The sequence below is a fragment of the Epinephelus fuscoguttatus genome, linkage group LG24 (genome assembly GCF_011397635.1).
Source record: "Epinephelus fuscoguttatus linkage group LG24, E.fuscoguttatus.final_Chr_v1".
NCBI classification, from domain to species: Eukaryota; Metazoa; Chordata; class Actinopteri; order Perciformes; family Serranidae; genus Epinephelus; species Epinephelus fuscoguttatus.
This window is the reverse complement of record NC_064775.1, coordinates 16,856,390-16,880,427: the sequence shown is the minus strand read 5'-3', so window position 1 is coordinate 16,880,427 and position 24,038 is coordinate 16,856,390. Positions and strand designations below refer to the sequence as shown.

The window sequence follows — 24,038 nt, the reverse complement described above, 5'->3', positions numbered from 1 at the left end:
ATGTAGCTATATGGGGCATTTGTGCACTATCAATTTATGTCCACGAAAAGTATTTCTTTTTGCTACTGACAAAAATGGAAGTACAGAGAGTTGTTGCATAGAGATGATACACCATCTCATCTTGTTGCGTTGGTGTGATCCGGCAGGTTTTAAAAATGTTGCAGAATGACACATCTCGTTGCAAATCTTTAGTCTAAACTGGGCTTAAAAGGAACCCTACAGAGATAGACCTACAGCCCCAAAATCACTATTACTAAACCCACAAGACTCCATTTAAAAAACAGTAATTTTATAATCATTAAACACTCTTTGTTCAAGATCGACAGAAACAACATAAATCTCACAAAAAGCATCTTGGTTGGTCTTTCCACTGCTCCAACAATCACCAGCTCTGGTTTAGTTGAAGTAAACCCTTAATTCACCCAGCTCAATGTGAAAACAAGCTGGCTCTATACTTGCTTAAATTACTCTTTATTTGAATGGGGTCTGGTGGGTTTGGCAATAGCGATTTTGGGGCTATTTCTGATTGAACAAAAAGGATCTTACTCTCGAATAATTGTTCACTACATTAGTGACTTGACACAACATTAAGGGAAAGGCTGAAAAATACAGAAGTTGTCCTTTAATTTTATTTATTTAACCCATATTTAACCAGGTAAGTCCCGTTGAGATTAAGAGTCTCGTATACAAGGGAGGCCTGGCCAAGACAGCAGCATATAAAAAAAGTTACAGCCAAACAACATTAGAACACCTATGCACAGTGACAAGAACCAAACAATCCATTCATCCTTGTACTTACAATATGAGTGCTTTAAAATCAGGCAGAGAGACCAGTTTTCAACTCTTTCAAGGGATGGTAATGTGTTTTAAAATTTCTTGATCCACTTACATTATTCAACGACACTTAACAGCAACTTTCTGGCTTCATTCCTGCTTTGCAAAGCCACATAGAGCAGCATTAGCAACTCGCATAATTTTCTGGATCCTCCAATTGCAGAATTGATGAGTGAAACTCTGTAAACATGTGCTGTACTTGTCAGTGGCATTAGTGCGGGTTGGTAAAAGCATGTTTGCCAGAGGGTGTTGGAGGTGATCAAAGACGTGGGAGACAGGTGTGTGTTTCTGCATTGCCGTGGTTGTTGTTGTTGTGTGTGTTGGCGAAAATCTACTCCTCTCTAATTACCTGGTCTTCCCAAACACCAATAGAGCTGTTTCTCCTCACTCTAATATCTTCAAAGTCTTGTAATCTCGTCAGCCGAGTAAAGTCTCCAAGTGAAACCCTCTGTAAAGGTCAACCAATGTAATTTGAATATCTTTGATTAAACGGTGTGCGGGTGCCAGACCCAGACTGTAGGTCACTGCCTCAGAGAAATGATATCCACCCTTCTCACCCCACTTGTCCCTCCCCAAGTCTCAACTCTCGCAGCTCCCTCATTGTCAAGGGTCACGTCTGCACTCCTTTTCGCAATTTACATAATCTCCCAACCCATTCTTCCTCTACCACTTTTCCCTCTGTCCTCCAGTCCTTCCCTTTCTTTCCTTCTCTCCCTCTGTTTGTATCTCACATTTGCACAATGTATGGTTTTAATCCTGAAATCCCCTATCCTGTCTCTTTTCTACCCTCCTCCTCTCATTCTCCATTCATTATCTCTCTGATTCTAACATTTTTCAGAGACTGTGCTACACAGCGGCTACTGAACCATGCTCCTACAGTCTGGTGTTTTAGTTTAAACCTCAGTAAGTGCAGTCAAAGAATCAGAGCTTCCCTGGCAAAATAGCCCTGGGGAAAAGAGATGTATCTTACATCAATTTTACCAGTGAAAAATGGTGTAATTTAACTTATTTAGGTTAGCTGGTTGGCTGACCTTTAAGTATTAAGCAGCTACAGTGTGCTAGACTACTGTATGTGATCAAGTTTGCTGGCCTGATGGCATTTTAAGATAATGGTGGCCAATTCAATATGCTTTACTTCTCTGAATTATAAGTACATATTCTGGAAATCTGTTGTTCTTTGGCCCTGCCCATTGAGGTTGAACTCAACTTTTTTAATGTGTCATCATATTTTAAAGGGGCGAACTATTGGAACTATTGTCTTACAGAGGGAATTGGCATCTTTTCATGGACAAGAGGCTCGTGCTTGTGGCAGCGCAAGATGTAAATGTGAATGGTGTCCTTCTTGGCTTAGCCGAAACATTAGCTAGCTCAGTGGTGCTAGGTGAGCTAGCAGTAGATGTACCCTTCCTTATTTGCAATCAGAGTGTATCGACTATCGGTCTGAAGATGATAAGCCATTTGAGCAAAGGGTGAGGTTCAAGACTTTCTACTCCGTTCGCTAGGGATGGGCGATATGGCTCCAAAATATTATCACGATATTTCAGGGTATATTTGCAATAACAATATTCTTGACGATATGACAGTTGCTACACATGCTACATGACAACTGTGACTGGTCAATACTTCTTATACTACAAATGGATCAAATTCTTGCCCCCTCACCCTAGGATTCTGCACATTATCTATTGATAGAAATTACCCTTTGAGCAGTGATACAATAAGTGGTTGTAAAGAAAATAGTTCCTACATGAAACTGCTCACAACAAGGTCTGTGTATTTTCGTTACGAACTGGGTCATGATTTCCAGAAAGAGACATTGCTGTTGAGGTTCAAATCTATTTTTTGCACTTTGAGCACCACAAGCTGAGTGCCATCTAGTTCCATTATATTGGAGAGACGGCAGACAACTCTGCAGCCGATATCTTCAACACTCTGCAACTCACACCAAAACAATCTTCATTGATAAATAGCATTAGAGTAAGGTTGATTTTGGGGTGAACTGTTCCTTTATTTGCTTACTCACTCTAGACGACAAATTGCTCTTAAGTGACACCTTTTCTCTGTCTCTGTCTCCAGTTTGTCCTGGCACAGAGAACAAGCTGAGCACCCTGTCTGACCTGGACCAGCAGTACCGCACCCTGAAGAAGCTCTACGAGAACTGTGAAGTGGTCATGGGCAATTTGGAGATCACCAGCATCGACCGAAACCGCAACCTCTCCTTTCTCAAGGTATGAACATACAACATCACTTTGTATCTGCGTGTGTTGACAGAGAGAGAGGGACGAAGGCTGCCTGTTGCAGCAATGTGGAGAGGACAGAGTAGGTTTTAGGACCATGGAGAGAGACAGACAGACTGAGGTTAAGTGTTTCAGTGAGAGACAGGGCTGTAATATCTCAGCACCATGGACAGAGAAAGAGCTGGGAAGTCACACAGAAACAGATATGGAAAGAATCAGAACTATGTTTAGAGACAGGAAAGTTTCAGCTGGAGTTGCTGGCTTTGCACATTTTTGTAACTCTGGACCCCCTGCTGTTTCCTCCACTAGACAGTGACTGCTATGCTAAGTCGCAAGACACAGAGTGTAAATAAGACGGTTGCTTTTCATTTAATCTGTTGCCAATGTTTCTTTAAGCTCAGCCAAGCACATCATGAAGTTATCTCTGTTTTGAAAACACACAGATGAAATTGACTGAGCTCTCTATTCACTCTATCACTAATACAGCAGATACGTGGATTGGCGTTTAAAGACAGTGTTACTTCCTGTTTTTCCAGGTTCTGCCATCCATTACCTTTGCAACCAGGTTGTTGCTCTAGTGTACATGTCAAGGTCGATATTGTTAGCATGGATAGTGATAGCGGTCACTATAACATAACTTATGAGTTAAAGGTTTTTTCTCCACTTCCTTTACCTAAAGGGAATACAAGTGAACCGTTAGCTAGAATTTATTACTTCTAAACAACAAACGTTTATGCTGGGTTCACACTACACAACCTTTTTGTCCCTTCTGACAGTCACTGTGTCAGATTAGGCGATAGTGGAGTCATACAATCTTACTGTGACTTGGTCGACAGACATGACAGACAACAGTCATCCCTGATCGTCTTTCACAACATGTGTGATGTCACTGGGTTATTCTTGTCCTTTTTAAAAAAAATATATACATATATACATATTACTAGTATTTCACATGCCAGCTGAAATGTTGTTGTAGTTACATATAAAGCTCCACCAGATGGCAGGAGCAATGCTCGAAGTTCCACATGCAAACTACGCAAGTCACTGAATCCTTCACAAGTTCCTGAAAATCTTTCACAATAAAAGCCTGTTTGGAAAATGAAGGGATTCTCTCAACCGAAGTAATAAGGGGCTTTTAATTTTAAACAGCTACAGGAAGTGTTAAATTTTATGACGACGCGATGCATTCACTTTACCAGGGCAAGTGGGAGCGTCGGGCTATAATCGGCTGATATCGTGTAGTGTGAATGCAGCATTAGCTTATTTAACTGACAGTTGATATGGGCATCTAGTTTGTTTGCTCGTTACTATAATGCCAGCAACTAGTTGATAAAATATCCTAATTTTAAATCCATATTTATTCTGTTCATTCATATTATTTTTGATAAGTAAGTTGGTCATACTGATTTTCATCAATCAGGACTTTGTCTTTGGGGTCTTGATCACCTTGTCTGCATTTATTTGGGCAGTACCAGCTGGAAGTTACCCATACGTAACATACTGTAGTCTGATGTTAACATACCCATATTAAAAATATAAATGTATGCACACCAAGAATTATAACAAAGTTGCTTATCACTGGCAGTAGACTTTATAGCAAACAAGAGTCGCACACTTTGGCTCCATATGTGCTTCTTTTATTTTGATGATGATGTTTTAGCCTTTGGGTCTTCTTTAGGATCAACAGTCATACCCTTATAACGTAACCTTGGTGAAGTACTTAAAGTTTCACAGGTCTGTTCTGATTCCACATTCTCACTCCGACCTCATCACATATCAACGTTTGGTCATGGACTTTCCACGTCCAGATACGAAGTGCAGCGTACCCTGGGTGCGTTGATTGTTGACGTTCTGGGACACCATGTCAAGTTCTGCCTGTTACATGCATTGTCGTCTTTCAAAATATACTTCTGTTTTCACAGGAAATTTAACATTTACATGCAGTCTTCAAAATAAATGCAGCAACAACAAAAGCACATGGTTAGGTTTAGGAAAAAAGGACAGGGTTTGGCTTTAGAATCTTACAGGACGCAAACACTGTTTGTTGGACCCATCCACTACCACTTCCTACTGCCCCAGTCAGACTTTCACTGCCTTAACTGTCATCCTTGTCCTGCCACATTTCCCCCTGAAGCCACGGGGCACCATTAAACTATAACAGCAACTGGCAACTTATCATGCAGCCGTTAAAGGCCGCCTTTTTTCGTTGTGTCTGGCGCTGCAAGTCACTGCCCAAGCGCCGGATTTTGACAACTTTTGAGTGGGACCAGGCTCTCCAAAACCTAAAAAAGCTATCTCACACAATCCCAAAATAAAAGTTTACCATCTTGTTTTGCCTGTGACTCACACAACCCTACATGCAGGGAACAATTGAGACCAAGTCAAGACCAAGACGTTAGACCCTCATTGCACGACAAGTCAGAGACAAGACCCAGACCTTAAAAATGCCATCTTGAAAGCAAACAGTGTGGCTAATTATCACTGTCAGCCAATCACTCCGATACATACAGTGTCATGGATAAGGTTGCTAAGTTATTCAACTCTCAAATGTTGGATTAGTCCTTTAAGAGACAATAGTCGGCCATCTTTTACATTTGCATTCAAGCCAGCTGATGCTGCTGGATCTCTTATCTGTAGCCAGAGATGAGTTCAGCATCTTATTCAGAGAGCTCATGGATATTGATTGAAGCCCTTTGCTGGCACAGTACAACACCATACAGTACAATGGGACTAATGATAAGAGGTACACGTAGGAATTACTGTGGAAGAAATGTCTGAGAGACACAGGCAAATGAGCAGCACTCTGAATGTAAAGTGCCATCTCCATTCCTCCTGAACGCAGCGCTCTCTTGGGTCTGTGGCTGCTCTCTGAGTGTGTGTCTCCAGGTTTGTGTGTGTGTGTGTGTGTGTGTGTGTGTCGGTCATCACCGGGACAGAGCTTTAAAATTCACTTGCGCTATGGCATGGTGTGCATTTACTGTACGTGCCACCAGGCGCCAGCCCTCCCCCTTACTGTTTAATGAAGTGAGGTGTAGTCTAATTACTGGGCCAGCGCTATCAAATGAATACCATAAACAGTCCCATTAGGCCTAGCATCATTAGGGAAACAATTAGGCATCTGGGGGATTGTTAAGTGGATGTGTGTGGGGTGAGGGGGTGTGGGGAGCGGGTCAGGATTTGGGAAGTTTTCTGGTTGCTATGGATACTCTGTAGCAGTCACGCTATTGGTTGGAAGAACTCAGAGAGACCCCACCCTAATTGCTGAGCTGGAAGTGCAGCACTGTGAGGATGTGGTGTGTTTCACTTTCACGGACAAGCCCTTTAATTTGGGGTTATTTGAAAACTTTATTTAAACAACTAAATTAAAGCAACTTACATCCATTCTCTCATATGTTTTTATTTAACCCTAACCCTACCTCTAACCCACAGGGCCTAACAGGGGCCCCTGGGACCCCTGTCAGTCAACTCAGATTGCCTTAAAATGCAATTTTAAGCTTAGGACCCTTTAAAATGCATCTTAAGCCTGGGTCCCCTAGTGGCTCATTGGGCCCCAAGTTATAATATTAAGGGTCTCATAGTGACACTTTGGGTGCCTACTGAGAGAATGGATCTGGGGGCCTCTAGGGGCCCCTGTTGCTCACCATGTTCCCTTGGAACCCCTAGTGGATATTTGAGATTGTTGTGAAATGCATCTTAAATTTGGGACCCTAAGGGGCACCTGGGGTCCACCTGGGGCGATTGGGACCCCTTAAAATGCATCTTAGGTCCCAATTTAGTTTGTTAAGGGTCTCATAGTGACACTTTGGGTGCCTACTGAAAGAATGGATCTGGGGGCCTCTGCAGGCCTCTGCAGCTCACCATATTCCCTTGGAACCTTGGTAGATATTTCAGATTGCTGTGAAATGCATCTTAAATTTTTCGATTGGGACCCCTTAAAATGCATCTTAAGCCTGGGGGTTCAAGGCCCCCTGGGGTTCCAAGTTAGTTTAGTAAGGGTCTCATAGTGATAGTGTTCCCTTGGCACCCCTGGTAGATATTTCAGATTACTGTGAAATGCATCTTAAACTTTTGGGCCCCTGAGGCCCACCTGGGGCAATTGGGACCCCTTAAAATGCATCTTAATATGGGAGCTTCTAGCCCCCCAACTTTGTATATTAAGGGTCTCATAGTAACACTCTGGGTTCCTACTGAGTTTATGGATCTTGGGGTCTTTAGGGGCCCCTGCAGCTCTCCATGTTCCTATGGCACCCCTGGTAGCTATTTTAGATTGCTGTGAAATGCATCTTAAATTTGGGAGCCTTTGGGGCCCCTGTGGCCCACCTGGGGCAATTTGGACCCCTTAAAATGCATCTTATGCCTGGGCCTTCTCAGATGCCCTGGGGCCCCAAGTAAGTTTATTAAGGGTCTCATAGTGACACTCTGGGTTTTTACTGAGAGCATGGGTCCATTGGGTCTGGTCTAGCGCCTCCATAGGGCCAAAAACAGTCATAGCAGTAAATGGTAAAACTGGATCCTGGGCCTGGATGCTGGGTTATACAGATTTCCTGGGATGTTGGACACACTGATGTCACCCACTGCAAAAATGATGTGTGGTTTTAAAGACAATATCTTAGTATAAACGTGACAAAGACCCATCTCCTCCCTCTAAACCCCTAGCCCTTTAAATGTTGTTTATTCATATGGTTTGATTGTATTATCTGCAGCTGTAAACAACAAGCAGTGAGTCATGTGAAGTTCAGTGTTAGCATGCACACATATTAACCACACCACGTACACTCATACATTCTGAGCTGCGGGCTGGTTGAGAATAGCCAAGAAAATGTGATGCACTTGGACTTCCTAAACAAGAGCAGCAGCCTGTGAGGTGCAAACAGGACATATGGACAAATAGATGGACAGCATTTAGATCGGGGGAAGGATAGATAGAGAAAAAGATGGAAGAGGGGGTGAGAGAAGAGCTAGAGGGCTGTCGCTTTTATGGCAGGCAAAAACAGCTGCTGTGCCAAAATTACAATGTTTAGCTACCGTGCCGCAGGGCTGTGTGTTTGTGTCTGCATATATTTATGTGTATAAGGAGCGAGCAGGGGAAGGGCGCGATACAGGGCAGGGGTGGGGGAGTGGGGGGGGGCAGGGACAGACGGGAGGATTCGGTGATTTTTGCCCGGTGAGATGCTGACAGTTAGATGGATGAGAGGGCTCGGCGGCCTCCTCAGGTCCAGCTTTCTTCCAAACTGCATCTCTCTGATTTACCCTTCAGTAGACCCGGCGTGAGCACACGAGGAGTATCAGAAATATGATGATGTTGGTCTGTATCAGATCTGATTCGCATTGTCTAATAAATCTTAGCGTGTGTTTTATTCAGCTTACAGCCTCATATAGGTGGAGCTTACTCCATAGTGTAGGCCAAAGTGCATTTTTAAATTCAGTATGTGTGTCTGACCTCGGCTGACCTGTATTGACTGTAACCTACAGCTTTGTGTGACAACATGTGTTTAATGCTGTTTGTCCCCAGTCTTCCTTCTACATATTTAAAATGACTTATGACTGAGGGTGACACAGTGTGTGGCTTTTATATGCCTCCAGTCTTGTTTAATGCCAAATATATTGAATTACTACTCATAAAGAGGTCAAGGGTCACAGGGGACTTCTCATCAATCGCCATCTCATAAAGAGAATGGCAAGAATCGAACCCATGATTTAGTTTTTATACTGCTTGGAGGACTACGGAAGAGCATTGGTGCCAAAAAAGTAAATAAATAGATAAAATTGCATTACGAGAATAAAGTGTTTCAGGATTGGTGCCAGGCATTTTTTTTTTTTTCTATGTGCACTTTGACAGTAAAGTTAAAATGTAGAAAATAAATGTAACATTTCAAGATTAAAATCTAACTTTTGAAAATAAATCAAACTATTAGCATTAGCACATATGGCTGCTTCTGCAAAATCCCTTCTGCAGATGAAGTGGTAGTTCAGAATCAGTTTTAGTAACAAGTAAATTATTGAAAAATAAAATAAAATCTGTTCAGGAGAAAGCAGACAAATTTGGGAGAGGTGGCTGATGGAGCGGAGGAGTTGAATTTATTCTCGACATTGTGACTTCATTCTTGAAATGTAGCTCGAATTTATTTTGAATATTTCAACTTTATTCTTGAATTGCAAAAATCAATAAATAAAAATTGAAAAACAATTAATGAATTTAATTAATTCTGGACATTAAGACTTTATTTTTGAATTGCAAACAAAAAGAAAAGCTCTTCTTCCAATTAATTTAATTTCTGGCACTAATATTGAAATGTTGACTATCTATTTATTTAACCATTTATTATATTATATATATATATTATATATTATTATATTCTGGACATTTGGAGTTTATTTTTGAATTGCAAAAAAAAAAACAAACAAAAAAACTCTTCTTCCTCTTATTTATTTATTTATTTATTTGTTTGTTATTTTTTAAATTTATTTATTTTATGCTTGGCACTTATACTGGAATGTTGACTTTATTCTGGACATTTTGACTTTATTTTTGGATTGCAAAAAAAAAATACAACTCTTCTTCCTCTTATTTATTTATTTATTTATTTATTTATTTGTTAATTTTTTTAATTCATTTAGTTTATGCCTGGCACTTATACTGTAGTGTTGACTTTATTCTGGACATTTTGACTTTACTCTCAAATTGCAAAAAAAATAAATTCCTGCTGATTTATTTTTTCTTATGTCTGCCACTAATTCTAACAGGTCGACTTTCTGGATATTGCAATTTCATTTCCAGTATTTGGATTTTATTCTTAAAAACAAAATTTAAAAAAAATCCTCCTCACATTTCTCCCTTATGTCTGGCCCTGATGGTTTTCCGTAGGGCTCCTCAGAAGTACTTTCGCTTGAGAGATGATATGTTTAGTGAACACAGGCACAGGTGTCTGAAGGGCATCACCATGCGGTGCTGCCTCCTGGCATACCCCCTCCGTCTAGTTTGCTGGCCGGCTCCCCTGGCCACTGTCTGTCTGTCACTCAGAATGACCCATTTTCCCAGAAGTGAAGCAGGGAGCCGCGCCAAGTGGCCTGCAGTGGCCCACAACCAGCTAATGATGTCACCTAGGCTGAAGGACTCTTCATTAAAGCCGGATCAATCTGGCGGCTAGCGCTGCAAAACACAGGGCACTGTGCCAGGGCTGCAGCTGAGCGCGTAGGGATGGGGAATGTCCATCCATAAAGAGAGGAAGCGACGTATGGAGACGCTTGTGTGTCACAGTGTGTTTTTAAAGTCTCAAACTTCTCGCCAGAGGGATTCATCACAAGTTTGGGGTACAAACCCACATGCTCGTACACTCACACACACACACACACACACACAAGCTTCAGCAATAAAGAGAGATGAATGACACGGTCACTGAGGTGTATACTCTACGTCGACATGCAGACAGAGACACTCTTTACAGAGCTTATCTCTGGCAAACACCAGCCGAGAGAGACGGAGAGAAAGGAGAGATACAGCCTTTTTAACAAGCACTCATTTCCAAACCCTTTAAAAAAAAAAAAAAAAAAAAAAGAGGGGTAACGTGGCTCCGCAAGTTCAGTTCAGCACAGCCAGGCAACAGAGGAGAGAAGAAAATAAAAAGAGATGAGAGAGGAGAGAAAAGAGACTCCTCACACCAAAGGCTTCCCATTTTCCTTGGGCTGTATTTCAGCTGCAAATGAAAGCGCACAGTGATTCTGCAGCTCAGCTATTCTCAAAGCGTACATCCTCAGAAATCTATTGTGGAGGCACGCGTTTTCTGCTCCGCTGCCTCATATGCTTAGCAAGCTACCAGTGTGTGTGTGTGTGTGTGTGTGTGTGTGTGTGTGTGTGTGTGTGTGTGCGCGCATATACTTGTAGCATGCTGTGTAGACGTTACTTTAGCAGAGGTGTTGAGTCAGAATGAGGTTGCTGGATACACTTACAGAGGGTAATGGTTGCTTATCTCAGTGTTCATATATTATGACAAACTTTTATCTTTGGTGTTTTGTGTCATGACTTCGTCAGCGACAGCTTACAGGTTTTTTTTCTTCTTCTTCTTTTATGTCCTTGCTCTAACCTGCTGAGATCAGTGTGCTAGTCAGAGATTACTGCTTCCCCATGTGTCATTATTCAGCACTCATCTGATCACTCTTCTCTCTGTCTGAGAGTGTGACTCCATGCTATTAATTTACTGTGAGGCAGTAATTCAGACTCCACTCTATCACACTTGTTTCGCCGTGTCTGTCCTTCAGCGGTGTTTGCCATTAACCTACTATTCATAAACTATATGGCCCGTCCTTTGGTGTAAAGATATGGGTATTCCAGTTTGGTGTGGAAGAAATTGACCGACCTACACTGAGCCTGGACCTCCACCCTGTCCAACACCTTTTAGGCGTCACCCTGGGCGCCATGTCACCATTCCAACGGCACATAATTCGGGAGCGGGAATGTCTCATTGCCCTAAAGGCCATCCTTACGACTGCTGCTTATCCCAAAAACAAAAAACTATTGCTCTGAAGGGACATTTCTCTAAAAATTCACACGTTAGCTTGATTAGGTGGAGCGGGGAATGTGTGGACAGGTGATAGGCTAGCAGGTAGGTGTTGTGGAGAGGCGGGGTGAGTGGGAAACTACTGAGTGAGCTGAGACAATGGCATGTATAGCAGGTAATAAGTGCACACTGTGGCATTTAAAGTCTGTTTTGACCTGTTGCCTTTAGAAAGGGTGTTTAACCAGTGCTCATACAGTGTGATGCATAAGACACTTGCACTACTGTCTGTCTACAATGCATGAACAAAAGCATATCCTTATTTATTTGGGGTGTTTTTCTGCTGTACCAGACTCGCACAGAACTGACTTTTGTGTACCGTTACACCCCTAGACCTTGCTAATGCTCTTGTGGCTGACTGGGAGCAAATCAGTGCAGCCAGGTTCCAAATCTTGTGGGAGGTCTTTCCAGAAGAGTGGAAGCTGTTGCAGCAGATTGAGGTCCATGGTTTTGGAAGGGAATGTTCAGCACTCATATGGGTGTATATGTGTGTCTTTAAGGTGGACAAGGTGAACTAAAGTCCATTTTACACACAAAACAGTCACCCTAGATTGGTTCGTAACAGCTCAGTGTCCATACATGTTCCCCTCGTGACAATCTAAATCCACCTCATGTTGTGAGGCGCTGTGCTGCGGGACATTTTGGGTGAGACTGAGCCCCTCACATTGAGAGATGTTATTTACATGGAGACAGAGAGACGAAGAGGACAGGGCCAGCGAAGAGGTCAAGTGCTCCTCTCACCCACTCTCCGTCCCTGCTCTCTATAAATGTTTCACACCATTGTGCTCCACATGGCACAATGGCTGTCACAGGGCCTCTTCACAAAATAATGACACCATGATCCCGAGCGACGGTTGGAGAGGGGCGTGCTAGCCGGCCGAATCATACAGTTTCATTAGCCTCTGAACCAGCTGAGGAGCTCATAAAAGGTTGGGACTGTCGCCTGGAACGGGAGGCTGTTAGCGCCTCGCGGGCGCCCAGCAGCGTCTGCATAATTACAGCTCTTAACACTGGGAAAATTAGCACCCTGCTCGCTTCTGCCAGGTCACAGTGGCACCACCCTGATGTATCTTATATCCTGTTAATTGTGGGGTAATGGAGGCATTCAAGTCCAAGAAAATATAACATTTTGTGTGATTTTTTTATTTATTTTTTTGCTCTCTTAGCAGAGAGTGTTTTCTGCAGTTGAGTAATTTGTTAGCCAGAAGGGAAGAGGGAAAACTCATACTTGAAAAAGTGTTTTATTAGATACTGCTAAAAACAGAATTAACAGGGGAGAAAAAAACGATTAATGGAGGAGAGGAGACTTGTTGTTTCCCTTGTGTCAGGGATTTGTAGAAATAGAGAACCAAAGGGAGAATATTTTACACTGTTTTTTACAGACGGATTTGTTGGAAATGTGACATTATCTCATCCGGTTGGCTTTCACAAAAACAGAGCTCTAACAGACAGAATGAAGATAGCTGCTGGCACCATGTATGGTAGCCTCGAGCCACCAGTGCGTGACTGTATGTGTGAATGGGTGAATGAGACATGTAGTGGTCGTAAGATCAGAGAGACATTATACAAATGCAACAAACTTTATTTCATACTTAAGAAAATGCAGGGATTTTGCCACTGCAGAGCTACAACACAAATGTGTGTGTGTGTGTGTGTGTGTGTGTGTGTGTGTGTGTGTGTGTGTGCGCGAGCACTTGTTTGTCCGTCCTTTTCCCTCAAGCCACACAGAGGGACAAAAACAACCGCGTCTGTTCCTGTCTGTTAGATTGTCCATCAGGCAGGTCCACTGTATACTGCAACATATAAACATGAGCTAGCATTAGCATCCAAGCTAAAACAGCAAAAAGGCTTAGACAGAATTAAGTTATCATTTCTGCTCTTTTGCTGCTGCTGTTAAATTTAGGCAAGAAAATTAGTTGTGGTTTGATTTAGGAAGCCATGTTCCAAACATAGGTCTCCTGGAGGAAAGTCCTGTGTTTTGTAACCCAACTACCACCCCAGACTGCCTTCGCTTTTAGTCCTGTCACACATTGGTCATATAATTACAGCCTTCCCCAATAAGGTTGTCCACGAATCACTGGCTCATGAGTATGTTTGATATGTGCAAATTGGGATTGACACCTGTGCCTGTGTTCACTAAACATATCATCTCTCAAGCGAAAGTACTTCTGAGGAGCCCTACGGAAAACCATCAGGGCCAGACATAAGGGAGAAATGTGAGGAGGATTTTTTTTTAATTTTGTTTTTAAGAATAAAATCCAAATACTGGAAATGAAATTGCAATATCCAGAAAGTCGACCTGTTAGAATTAGTGGCAGACATAAGAAAAAATAAATCAGCAGGAATTTATTTTTTTTGCAATTTGAGAGTAAAGTCAAAATGTCCAGAATAAAGTCAACACTACAGTATAAGTGCCAGTGAGTGAAAATAAGGAAGAGGCATACCTCATATCTTATTACCATGCATGCACTAGAGCTGCAACAATTAGCTGACACATTTATTAGTCAATAGACAGAAAACTAATCACCAACAATTTTGACAACTGATCAATCGTTGAAGTACTTTTTCATTTCAAAAATGCCTTTCTCCTGCTTTTCTCTGTTTTATGTCACAGTACACTGAATACCTTTGGGTTTTCGCCTGACAAAGCAAGATATCAAAGGAAGCACTTTTGACTTGAGATTCTGGGATGGATATTTTTCACTATTTTCTCAGGCTGTACCTGGTTCAGAATTATGTCAGTAGAATCATATTTAGCTGTTCAACGTGAATATTCAACTATTCATTCTATTTTTTCCATGTAGAGATTGAGAATTTGAACAGGGGAGACCAGAGACATGCAGGGTAGTATCAGTGATTCCCAACTGGTCCAGCCAACAGGGTCCAGATTTTCTCCTAAGTCATTAGTTCAAGGTCCAGTTTGATATATTCAGCATTATACTTGGGTTTAGCCATGTTATTGAGCTAGTTTGCTGTCACTGTCAAGTAGCTGTCCATTAGTTACTCACACTACAGCAGAGAACGGCACTTCAAAGTAAAAGACGTCTTTTTTTTACTTGATATCTTAGCGAGTCACTTGCGGTCCATTCAGAATGGAGCCATGACCCACTTTTGGACCATGACCTACCAGTTGGGAGCCACTGGTGTAGATGACCTGACATGACTTCAGCCAGATGACCTGACAAGAGTCTGACCAAATTTGGTTATGTGAGGAGACGCAATTGTTCCCAGACCTGGTTATCCGAATAACATGAAACAGCAGCTTAAGTGACGGGAAGTACCTACAATGCTTGTTTGTCAGACACTATAAATTGTCACAGTGAACTGATTCTCTGGCTTTCCCTCAAGATTAAAAGACCCTCAAATGTGCAACTCTATGTCTGTGCCTCTCTTATTTTAAGTCTCGTTTATGCTACAACAGTAGCAGCAACATTCAATATATCAAAAAACCCAAGTAAGCCCTCCAAGCTAATGTGTGTTAGCTACACTAACAATGGATCAAAAATAGGCAACAGCATTTCTTTGCCAACCCTAGATATCAAACAACAGCCAGAGACTGTATCGCAAAGGAGAAGATAACGTTATCTCTGCTGTCTCTGTCTTACTCAGGCTCATCCTGGGTCTGGGCCTGCAGCTACCTGTACCACAGAGCAGCGTGAAAGCTAGCAGAACTCACTCTGTAGCCAATACTGGGAACCGAAATCCCCAGAGGTACACTGGACACTGACTGACAAGAAAAACAGAACAAACTTAACTGCTAGACTTGAGGAATCTCAGTCAACTAAAGGGTCTCCGAATGATGATTTGAATCTTCAACTTTCCGGGGGGAAAGCCCGCTATTCTGTGACATTTTATAGACCAAGCGATTCATGATTAGTCGATAATGAAAATAATTGTTGCAGCTTTGCATGCATGCTGTTGACAACTTTTCCACAAACTGTCCTGTTGGACCTGATTCCCATGGGAGTTGCAGCCCTTCAGTTTGGATGTTGGGGTTCCTTCTGCCCCAAGGGAGCTTGGTAGGTGGTACGACTGAGACACTGCTCCTGCTCATTACTGGGTTCCTGGTTGTCTAGCCTGCAGCACTGGAGAGCTGTTGTTTTAATGCAGTGTGAGGTGCAAAGAGGCCAGAGTAGCCGTATACACACACATATTCTTATCATGGAGACGTGTTCATGTACACAGAAGCACACACTTTAAACATGCATGCTCACAACCTCACAACCTGCCATCTTCAGGATCTCATTGTCCTCCTCACCGATTCATGTTTGCATGAGTGTGTGTGTGGACCGCTGCATGCCTGCTTTTTTTGTCGGCCTGATCAAAGCAGACACGGTGCAGAGCAGAGGTCTCAGAGGTGAAATTAAAGTCTTGCTGCTTCCACAGTGCGGAGGGGGAAAGTGATTACCGTTAAATTAAAAGGTATGACCATAAAAGCGTGCCACGACGGAACCCTCGCAATTCATCAAAATGATCCCACGGCGCGTCTTTTGCTTATCAAATTGTAAAATATTGTCCATGACACCGGCGTAACAGGGGCGTAATTAATGCACTAAATCAATTCCGAATCACTCTGCGCAGAGTGGCCCTGCTGGGATGCCGTCATTATCACAAATTATGGTGGCAGATGCATGGGGCCGTGAGGAACGGATAAAGCTCTAGCGGTGTCTTCCCCTCCTCTACAACCAATCCAGTTAATTTCCCACTCTCTCTGACTCACTGAGTGTAAAACAGTTTGGCATTTCTCTCCACTCACACCTGTGCTATCTTATTACCAGGTGCAAATAGTTTTATAAGTGAGCGCTATTTTAAAACTTCCTGAAATTACCCCTTGGCTATGGCTGATGTGTTGGTTTTAATGACAACATGCATGTCTTCATCTTCAAAGAGGTTAAATCGGAGAGGCGAATATATTTATAGTTTGATTTCCTCCCTTTTATATCTGAGGATGATGAATAGTGAGAGACTCAGCACACAATTCCCATTGAAATACAACAATTTTATTGCTTTGAAGAGGTTATTTACTCCCACACAACTGAAAGCCTTCCCTCATTCAGTGCTGTTAGAGTGCAGTTCACATTTCACCATGCACCAGATCTCTGCAAGATTTTTTGTGATTTTTGAATGAGATAAGGAAGTGTTTGTTGCTTCCCGCCTAAAAATATCTTGTTATATAGCTCTGGGAAATATTAAGGGACTGTTTGATATTTATGAAGGGGAAGGGGGTGGTGCAAAATGGAGAAGGTAATTTTTGAAGCACTGCGGGGGCATTTATGTTTTTATTTTGTCTTAAGGGAGGGACATACAACTTTAAATGGTTCTATTTTGTATTTAAAACCCCGAAACCCACTGGCATGTTTTTTTTGATTGTTTGTTTTGTTTTTAAATTAGCCAAAATCACACTGTCTATCATAGCTAGAAACTGTAAAAACAGATTTTTTTTTTTTTTAGGGGTGGGTGATATAGCCCCAAAATAATATCACAATATTTTAGGGTATCTTCTGCAAAACAAAAAAAAAACAATATTCTTGACAAAAAAAAAAAAAGTTATTAATTTGAAAAAATAGAATTGCGACAAAATAATGGATATAAATTTACATTTTGCCTTCTAATATTCGGTAAAAATGAAACAAAAAATTCTGGCTAAAAAAGCCTGAGAAGTCCAGGGCTGTTCATAAAACACAGGTTAAGGACGCCCAGGCCTAACGACGCCACAGTTTATTCCACACCACTGAAGCTGCTACTCTTTTTGGAACCTCCACGGAGTCAGCTACTTTTGCTTTCAGCCATGCTTGTTGTTGCCATGGGTAACAGTATGACAGTAACAGTATGATATCAGTATTTCAACTAGATAATATGGCACATCCCTACTTGCTACCTCCCTCCTCTGACAAGTACAGAACAGTCCCTAATATGATATCTGCTTCTAATGATGTCGCATCTATTTTCTGGCCTGAAATATTTGGCCAGAATTCTAACAAATTTCACCTGTAAGACGTTTGTAGTTTTTCTGTATTACCATGTTTCACTGCCAGGACAAATATGCCATCTGAAATCCGCAAAATGTGACATAAAATCTTGGTAATGGACCTTGTGGTGAAAGTGTTTTGTCAGCTGCAGTTTCTACGGCACAGAATGAATTTTCAATCTCAATTTTAAAGCCAAAGCGTACAAGAAGTTCTTAAAGTGCTCAGAAAAAAGAAGATAGTGTTTATGAATCAGAAGCAGCAAAAGTGCGACTAATGGAGCTGGCAGTGAGATTGTTTTCTCAACTTTTACTTCAGTTTTAATGCTCGCTCTGAGTATGTATGTATTTAGTGCATTACTTTGCCTTCATTATTGTTATGGCCACATCTTTGGGTATATTTGGGTGGCCAGCAGGAGTGCAACCTGTGTTCTATAAATTCAGTGTCAAGATGAAACCCAAACATCCTCATTCTTCCTCTGGCACCACCTGGAAAGTTGGGAAACACACAGCACTAACAACAGACTTCTGTAGAGAAGAGTGAAGCCAGGCCAAGAAATAACCTCTCATTGCAAAACACAAAAAACTTTGGTGCCAGTCTTGTCTTCCACAACTTCCCATGAACTTTCTGAAATCTTCAGATCTTGGCTGCGAACATATGAATAGTTACATTATTAGACAGACTGATATCGTATGCCTTTTTGAAGGCAGCGCATCATAGCTGCAGGATATATTGTGTATGCATATTGCATCAAATCATTTCCTAAAGTTTTCGTGACTGGCAACGAATTATACCAGTTTTGCAATTTCATATTCCACAAAGTGCATCCAGCAAAAGTTGGCTCTTCTCAAGTCTGTAGAGTTCCAGTGTTTGTTTAAGTGGTGTGTTTGCATATGAACTCCAAGTTGCACATTATGTGCATGCAAAACATCCTGCATCTTTGATCGTCTCACGTTGGCTCACATTTCTATTGCTAGGCTGTCTTTTGAGTACAATTTACTTGCACTATACATTTGTATTTACATTAAATGCTAAATCTACTTTGTGATGTCACATAGGGAAATATTGCAAGGACAAAGGACAATTAGGAATCAATAACTAATGATTACTTTGCAAGATGGAGAGCTCCTGCAGTGGAACACACAAAATAATCAAGATATAAAGTTGTGAAAATTACCTCAAACTAACTGCAACATTAAACTTTCGCCTACAGGTTAAGAACACATAATAGCAATCCAATAATATATAGTCATTTTGTGTCTCTTTGTGTTTTTTTATTGTCACTTTGTAATTGTTTTGGTCTTTTGAATTTTTTATTTTGTCTGTGGTTGTTTTGCCCCTTGTTATAGTTATTTGTTTTGTCTCCTTGTAGTCAAATTGCATATCTTTATGATTATTTTTTGTTGTATCTTTGTAGTCATTTTGTGTCCCTTTTTACTTTTCTTTGTAGACATTTGCATCTATTTGTAGCCATTTCTTGTCTCTTTGTAGTTGTTTTGAATCTCTTTGTAGTCATTGCTTGTCTCTTTGTAGTTGTTTTGCATCTCTTTGTAGTCATTTCTTGTCTCTTTGTAGTTATTTGGCATTTATTTTTAGTCATTTTGTGTCTCTGTTGTTATTTTGTCTCTTTGTAGTTGTTTTGTGTCTCTTTGTAGTCAGTTCTTGTCTCTTTGTAGTTGTTTTGCATCTCTTGTAGTTATTTTATGATTCTTTATAGTAATTCTGTGTCTCTTTATAGTCATTTTGTGTCCCTTTTTACATATTCTTTGTCTCTTTGTAGACATTTTGCATCTCTTCGTAGTCATTTCTTGTCGCTTTGTAGTTATTTGGCATTTCTTTGTAGTAATTTTGTGTCTGTTGTTATTTTGTCTCTTTGTAGTTGTTTTGCGTCTCTTTGTAGTCATTTCTTGTCTCTTTGTAGTTGTTTTGCATCTCTTTGTAGTCATTTCTTGTCTCTTTATAGTAATTCTATGTCTCTCTATAGTCATTTTGTGTCCCTTTTTACTTATTCTTTGTTTCTTTGTAGATATTTTGCATCTATTTGTAGTCATTTCTTGTCTCTTTGTAGTTGTTTTGCATCTCTTTGTAGTCATTTCTTGTCTCTTTGTAGTTGTTTTGTATTTCTTTGTAGCCATTTCTTGTCTCTTTGTAGTTGTTTTGCATCTCTTTATAGTTATTTCGCATCTCTTTGTGGTCATTTCTTGTCGCTTTGTAGTTATTTGGCATTTCTTTGTAGTCATTTTGTGTCTCTGTTGTTACTTTGTCTCTTTGTAGTTGTTTTGCGTCTCTTCATAGTTATTTTGTGTCCCTTTTTACTTATTCTTTGTTTCTTTGTAGACATTTTGCATCTCTTTGTAGTCATTTCTTGTCTCTTTGTAGTTGTTTTGTATTTCTTTGTAGCCATTTCTTGTCTCTTTGTAGTTGTTTTGCATCTCTTTATAGTTATTTCGCATCTCTTTGTGGTCATTTCTTGTCTCTTTGTAGTTATTTGGCATTTCTTTGTAGTCATTTTGTGTCTCTGTTGTTATTTTGTCTCTTTGTAGTTGTTTTGCGTCTCTTCATAGTTATTTTGTGTCCCTTTTTACTTATTCTTTGTTTCTTTGTAGACATTTTGCATCTATTTGTAGTCATTTATTGTCTCTTTGTAGTTATTTTGTGTCTATAGTAATTTTGTGTCATTTAATACTTCTGTTTTGTTTCTTTGTAGACATTTTGCGTCTATGTGTAGTTATTTATTGTCTCTCTCTAGTTATTTTGACTATCTTTGTGGTTGCTTTGCGTCCCTTTGTAGTCATTTTGTTTCTCTTTCTGGGAGTGAGTCTCATTGTGTCTCTTTGCATCTGTTTTGTATATCTCTTAATAGTTTCTTGTGTCACTTTGTGGTAATTTTAGGTCTCTTCTTGGTCATGATGTGTCTCTTTGAGTGACATTTTGCAGGTGGAGGTCAATGGGGCCCCTGAAAATTTGGGCCCCTGGGCCTGTTGAGTAATCTATCCTTGATCACATATCGTAATATAACAAACTGAATCCAACATGTTGTGAAACGGTTTATTCCAACTTCATGCGTATGGACAACCACCAGCGACTGGACTACAGCAGACATTAATGTATTGTAGAATACTCTAAATGCTCTAAATGCCACCCTTAAATGGCATCAGCATAAGTGTTCATCAAGTGTGAGTTATGTGTGAGGTTTGGTGGCATTTTTCAGTAGTGGGACACATTTGCCTTCACACCAGGTGGCTCTTGAACACGCTCTTAAGTGCTAAAAACGAACCCAGCATGTTATCAGTGGTGTTCTACCTTAATACCAGTTTGCTACTGTTGTCCTCTTGGCTCCATTATCCCTTCTTATTGTGCTTGGTTTTGGTGTAGCCCCTGTGATTTCAAGTTTCTCTAAGTGCAATCTTAAGAGACACTTGCAGGGAGGGGGTGTGACACTGGTCCTGCCATTTAGAGCACCCAACCTCCCCCCACTGGCCCCCCTCTCAGATATTAAAAATGCATCTTCGTGGCGAATTAATTTATGGGTGTGTGTAAATTGTTTCTCCCAATGCCTTTTTAATATCTGCCGCTCGCAGCTGGCTTTGGGAGAATGCAGCTCCTGCTACGTTGAGTGGAAGGAACAGATTGCGTTCCTCAGTGACATTTACACTGTGTATGTGTGAGTGTGAGCATGTGTCTGTGTGTGTCTGTATGTGTTCGATATGTACTGTGTGCATTATGCCGCTCATAATGTCTTTGTGAGCCTGTCTCCGTTTTTCAGCCTGTGCTAGTACGGAGTATTGGCAGATATGGTTTTCCCAGAGCCAACTCTGATACTAATTATGAGTTATCAAGGAGAATGATAGCTGATATTTGGAGTCAGAGTTACACTCTTGGTTTCAAAATGTAGAATGACAAAACTCTGACACAAAACTTTGTTTCAATGCAGTTAAGCATAGACAAGAACTTCTCAACATTATCTTTAAAACATTGACCATATCCTTGAAAATATAAACCAGCAGCATTGCTCTCCTTTGCATGTACTGCAGCCTGCTTTCCCTGGTGTTGATCTGCGTAATACTCCCATAGGCCTGCTGCACTTTAGACCTTTTCTTTAGAGTGGGAGATGCAGAGAAGTTTTGACATGACTCATGATACAAAAACTCTTCTTGATCATGATCATGAAGCCCAGTGTTGCTGTTCAATTCTCTGGCTTGTCAGCTGAGTGTACAAACTACATTTTAGATTGGATTATATACAGTGAGAGTGACGGCTGACTCATATAAACTGCCCAGTGCGGGTTGAATGTGCATTGGCACATCTGGTGTATGAAATGTCTGTATCCTCACTGCAGTGCATTTTTATAAACTGTGATAATCTGGTCATGGGCTGTGCTTGAAATCGCATACTAACGCACTGCCTACTCAGAATATATGTACTGCATACTGCCTACTCAATAAACAATTCAGTATGCCATCAGCACACTGTTAGTACACACATATAACATGACTAACAACCTCTCTGACCCAGCTAGCGGCACTTGAATCTCCAAAAACGCTGGAGCTTATTACCAAACAGACATTAAGACAGAAGAATGAAGTAAAGATAATATTTAATACAGAATATGAGTGTACAGATTAACAGATGATTTATGCTGATTAAGATTTAACAGAAGTCTTTGGTGCTTGGACATCAGAGGGACATATTTTGTGATCTAGGGACATCTGAGTGGTGGCAAAATAAATCCCCCCATAGATTCCAGACACTGGTGGTGGTCGCTGACTCTGAGACTGCTGAGGCAGATGAGGCTGATGAATCCGTAAAGACTAGGTGGTGATGGGAGAGATAGTGAGTTCGCATGCGTGCAAGAAGTGAATGACAGAGTGAGAAAGAAAATTTACAGTCTGAACAAATATTGTATATTTTCTTTCGGTCACTACCCAGAGCTCATGACCATAGGTGAGGGTTGGGACGTAGATGGACCAGTAAATCAAAAGCTTCGCCCTCAGGCTCAGCTCCCTCTTCACCATGGAGGACCGGCGCAGCGCCAGCCTCATTGCAGAAGCCGCACCAAACCGCCGATCCATCTCACTCTCCATTCTACCCTCACTTGTCAACAAGATCCCGAGATACTTGAACTCCCTCACGTGAGGCAGTAACTTTCCCCCAACCCGAAGGGGGCAATCCACCAGTTTCTGGCAGAGAACCATGGCCTCAGATTTGGAGGTGCTGACTTTCATCCTGACAGCTTCACACTTGGCTGCAAACCACCCCAGTGCATGCTGGAGGTCACGGTGTGATGAGGCCAACAGAACCACATCATCTGCAAAAAGCAGAGACACAATTCTGAGGTCCCCAAACCGGACCCATTCCTCCTCCTGGCTGCCCCACGAGATCCTGTCCATGAAAATTACAAACAGGATCCTTCCTATATTCTAGTTTCTTCAAAATAGCCACCCTTTGCTCTGATTACTGCTTTGCACACTCTTGGCATTCTCTCGATGAGCTTCAAGAGGTAGTCACCTGAAATGGTTTTCCAACAGTCTTGAAGGAGTTCCCAGAGGTGTTTAGCACTTGTTGGCCCCTTTGCCTTCACTCTGCGGTCCAGCTCACCCCAAACCATCTCGATTGGGTTCAGGTCCGGTGACTGTGGAGGCCAGGTCATCTGCCGCAGCACTCCATCACTCTCCTTCTTGGTCAAATAGCCCTTACACAGCCTGGAGGTGTGTTTGGGGTCATTGTCCTGTTGAAAAATAAATGATCGTCCAACTAAACGCAAACCGGATGGGATGGCATGTCGCTGCAGGATGCTGTGGTAGCCATGCTGGTTCAGTGTGCCTTCAATTTTGAATAAATCCCCAACAGTGTCACCAGCAAAACACCATCACACCTCCTCCTCCATGCTTCACAGTGGGAACCAGGCATGTGGAATCCATCCGTTCACCTTTTCTGCGTCTCACAAAGACACGGCGGTTGAAACCAAAGATCTCAAATTTGGACTCATCAGACCAAAGCACGGATTTCCACTGGTCTAATGTCCATTCCTTGTGTTTCTTGGCCCAAACAAATCTCGTCTGCTTGTTGCCTCTCCTTAGCAGTGGTTTCCTAGCAGCTATTTGACCATGAAGGCCTGATTCGCGCAGTCTCCTCTTAACAGTTGTTCTAGAGATGGGTCTGCTGCTAGAACTCTGTGTGGCATTCATCTGGTCTCTGATCTGAGCTGCTGTTAACTTGCGATTTCTGAGGCTGGTGACTCGGATGAACTTATCCTCAGAAGCAGAGGTGACTCTTGGTCTTCCTTTCCTGGGTCGGTCCTCATGTGTGCCAGTTTCGTTGTAGCGCTTGATGGTTTTTGCGACTCCACTTGGGGACACATTTAAAGTTTTTGCAATTTTCCGGACTGACTGACCTTCATTTCTTAAAGTAATGATGGCCACTCGTTTTTCTTTAGTTAACTGATTGGT

At 41.6% G+C, this 24,038-nt stretch overlaps 1 protein-coding gene across 3 annotated transcripts in view; it reads left to right on the top strand.

Annotated features, from left to right (window-relative positions):
• LOC125884958 (receptor tyrosine-protein kinase erbB-4-like) overlaps positions 1-24,038 on the top strand; it is a 396,776-nt gene that overhangs the window by 200,929 nt on the left and 171,809 nt on the right. For all 3 annotated transcript variants that reach the window (XM_049570285.1, XM_049570286.1, XM_049570284.1), the window contains exon 2: positions 2,911-3,062. In XM_049570285.1, coding sequence (XP_049426242.1) covers positions 2,911-3,062 — 152 coding nt within the window. The remainder of the gene's footprint in view (positions 1-2,910; positions 3,063-24,038) is intronic.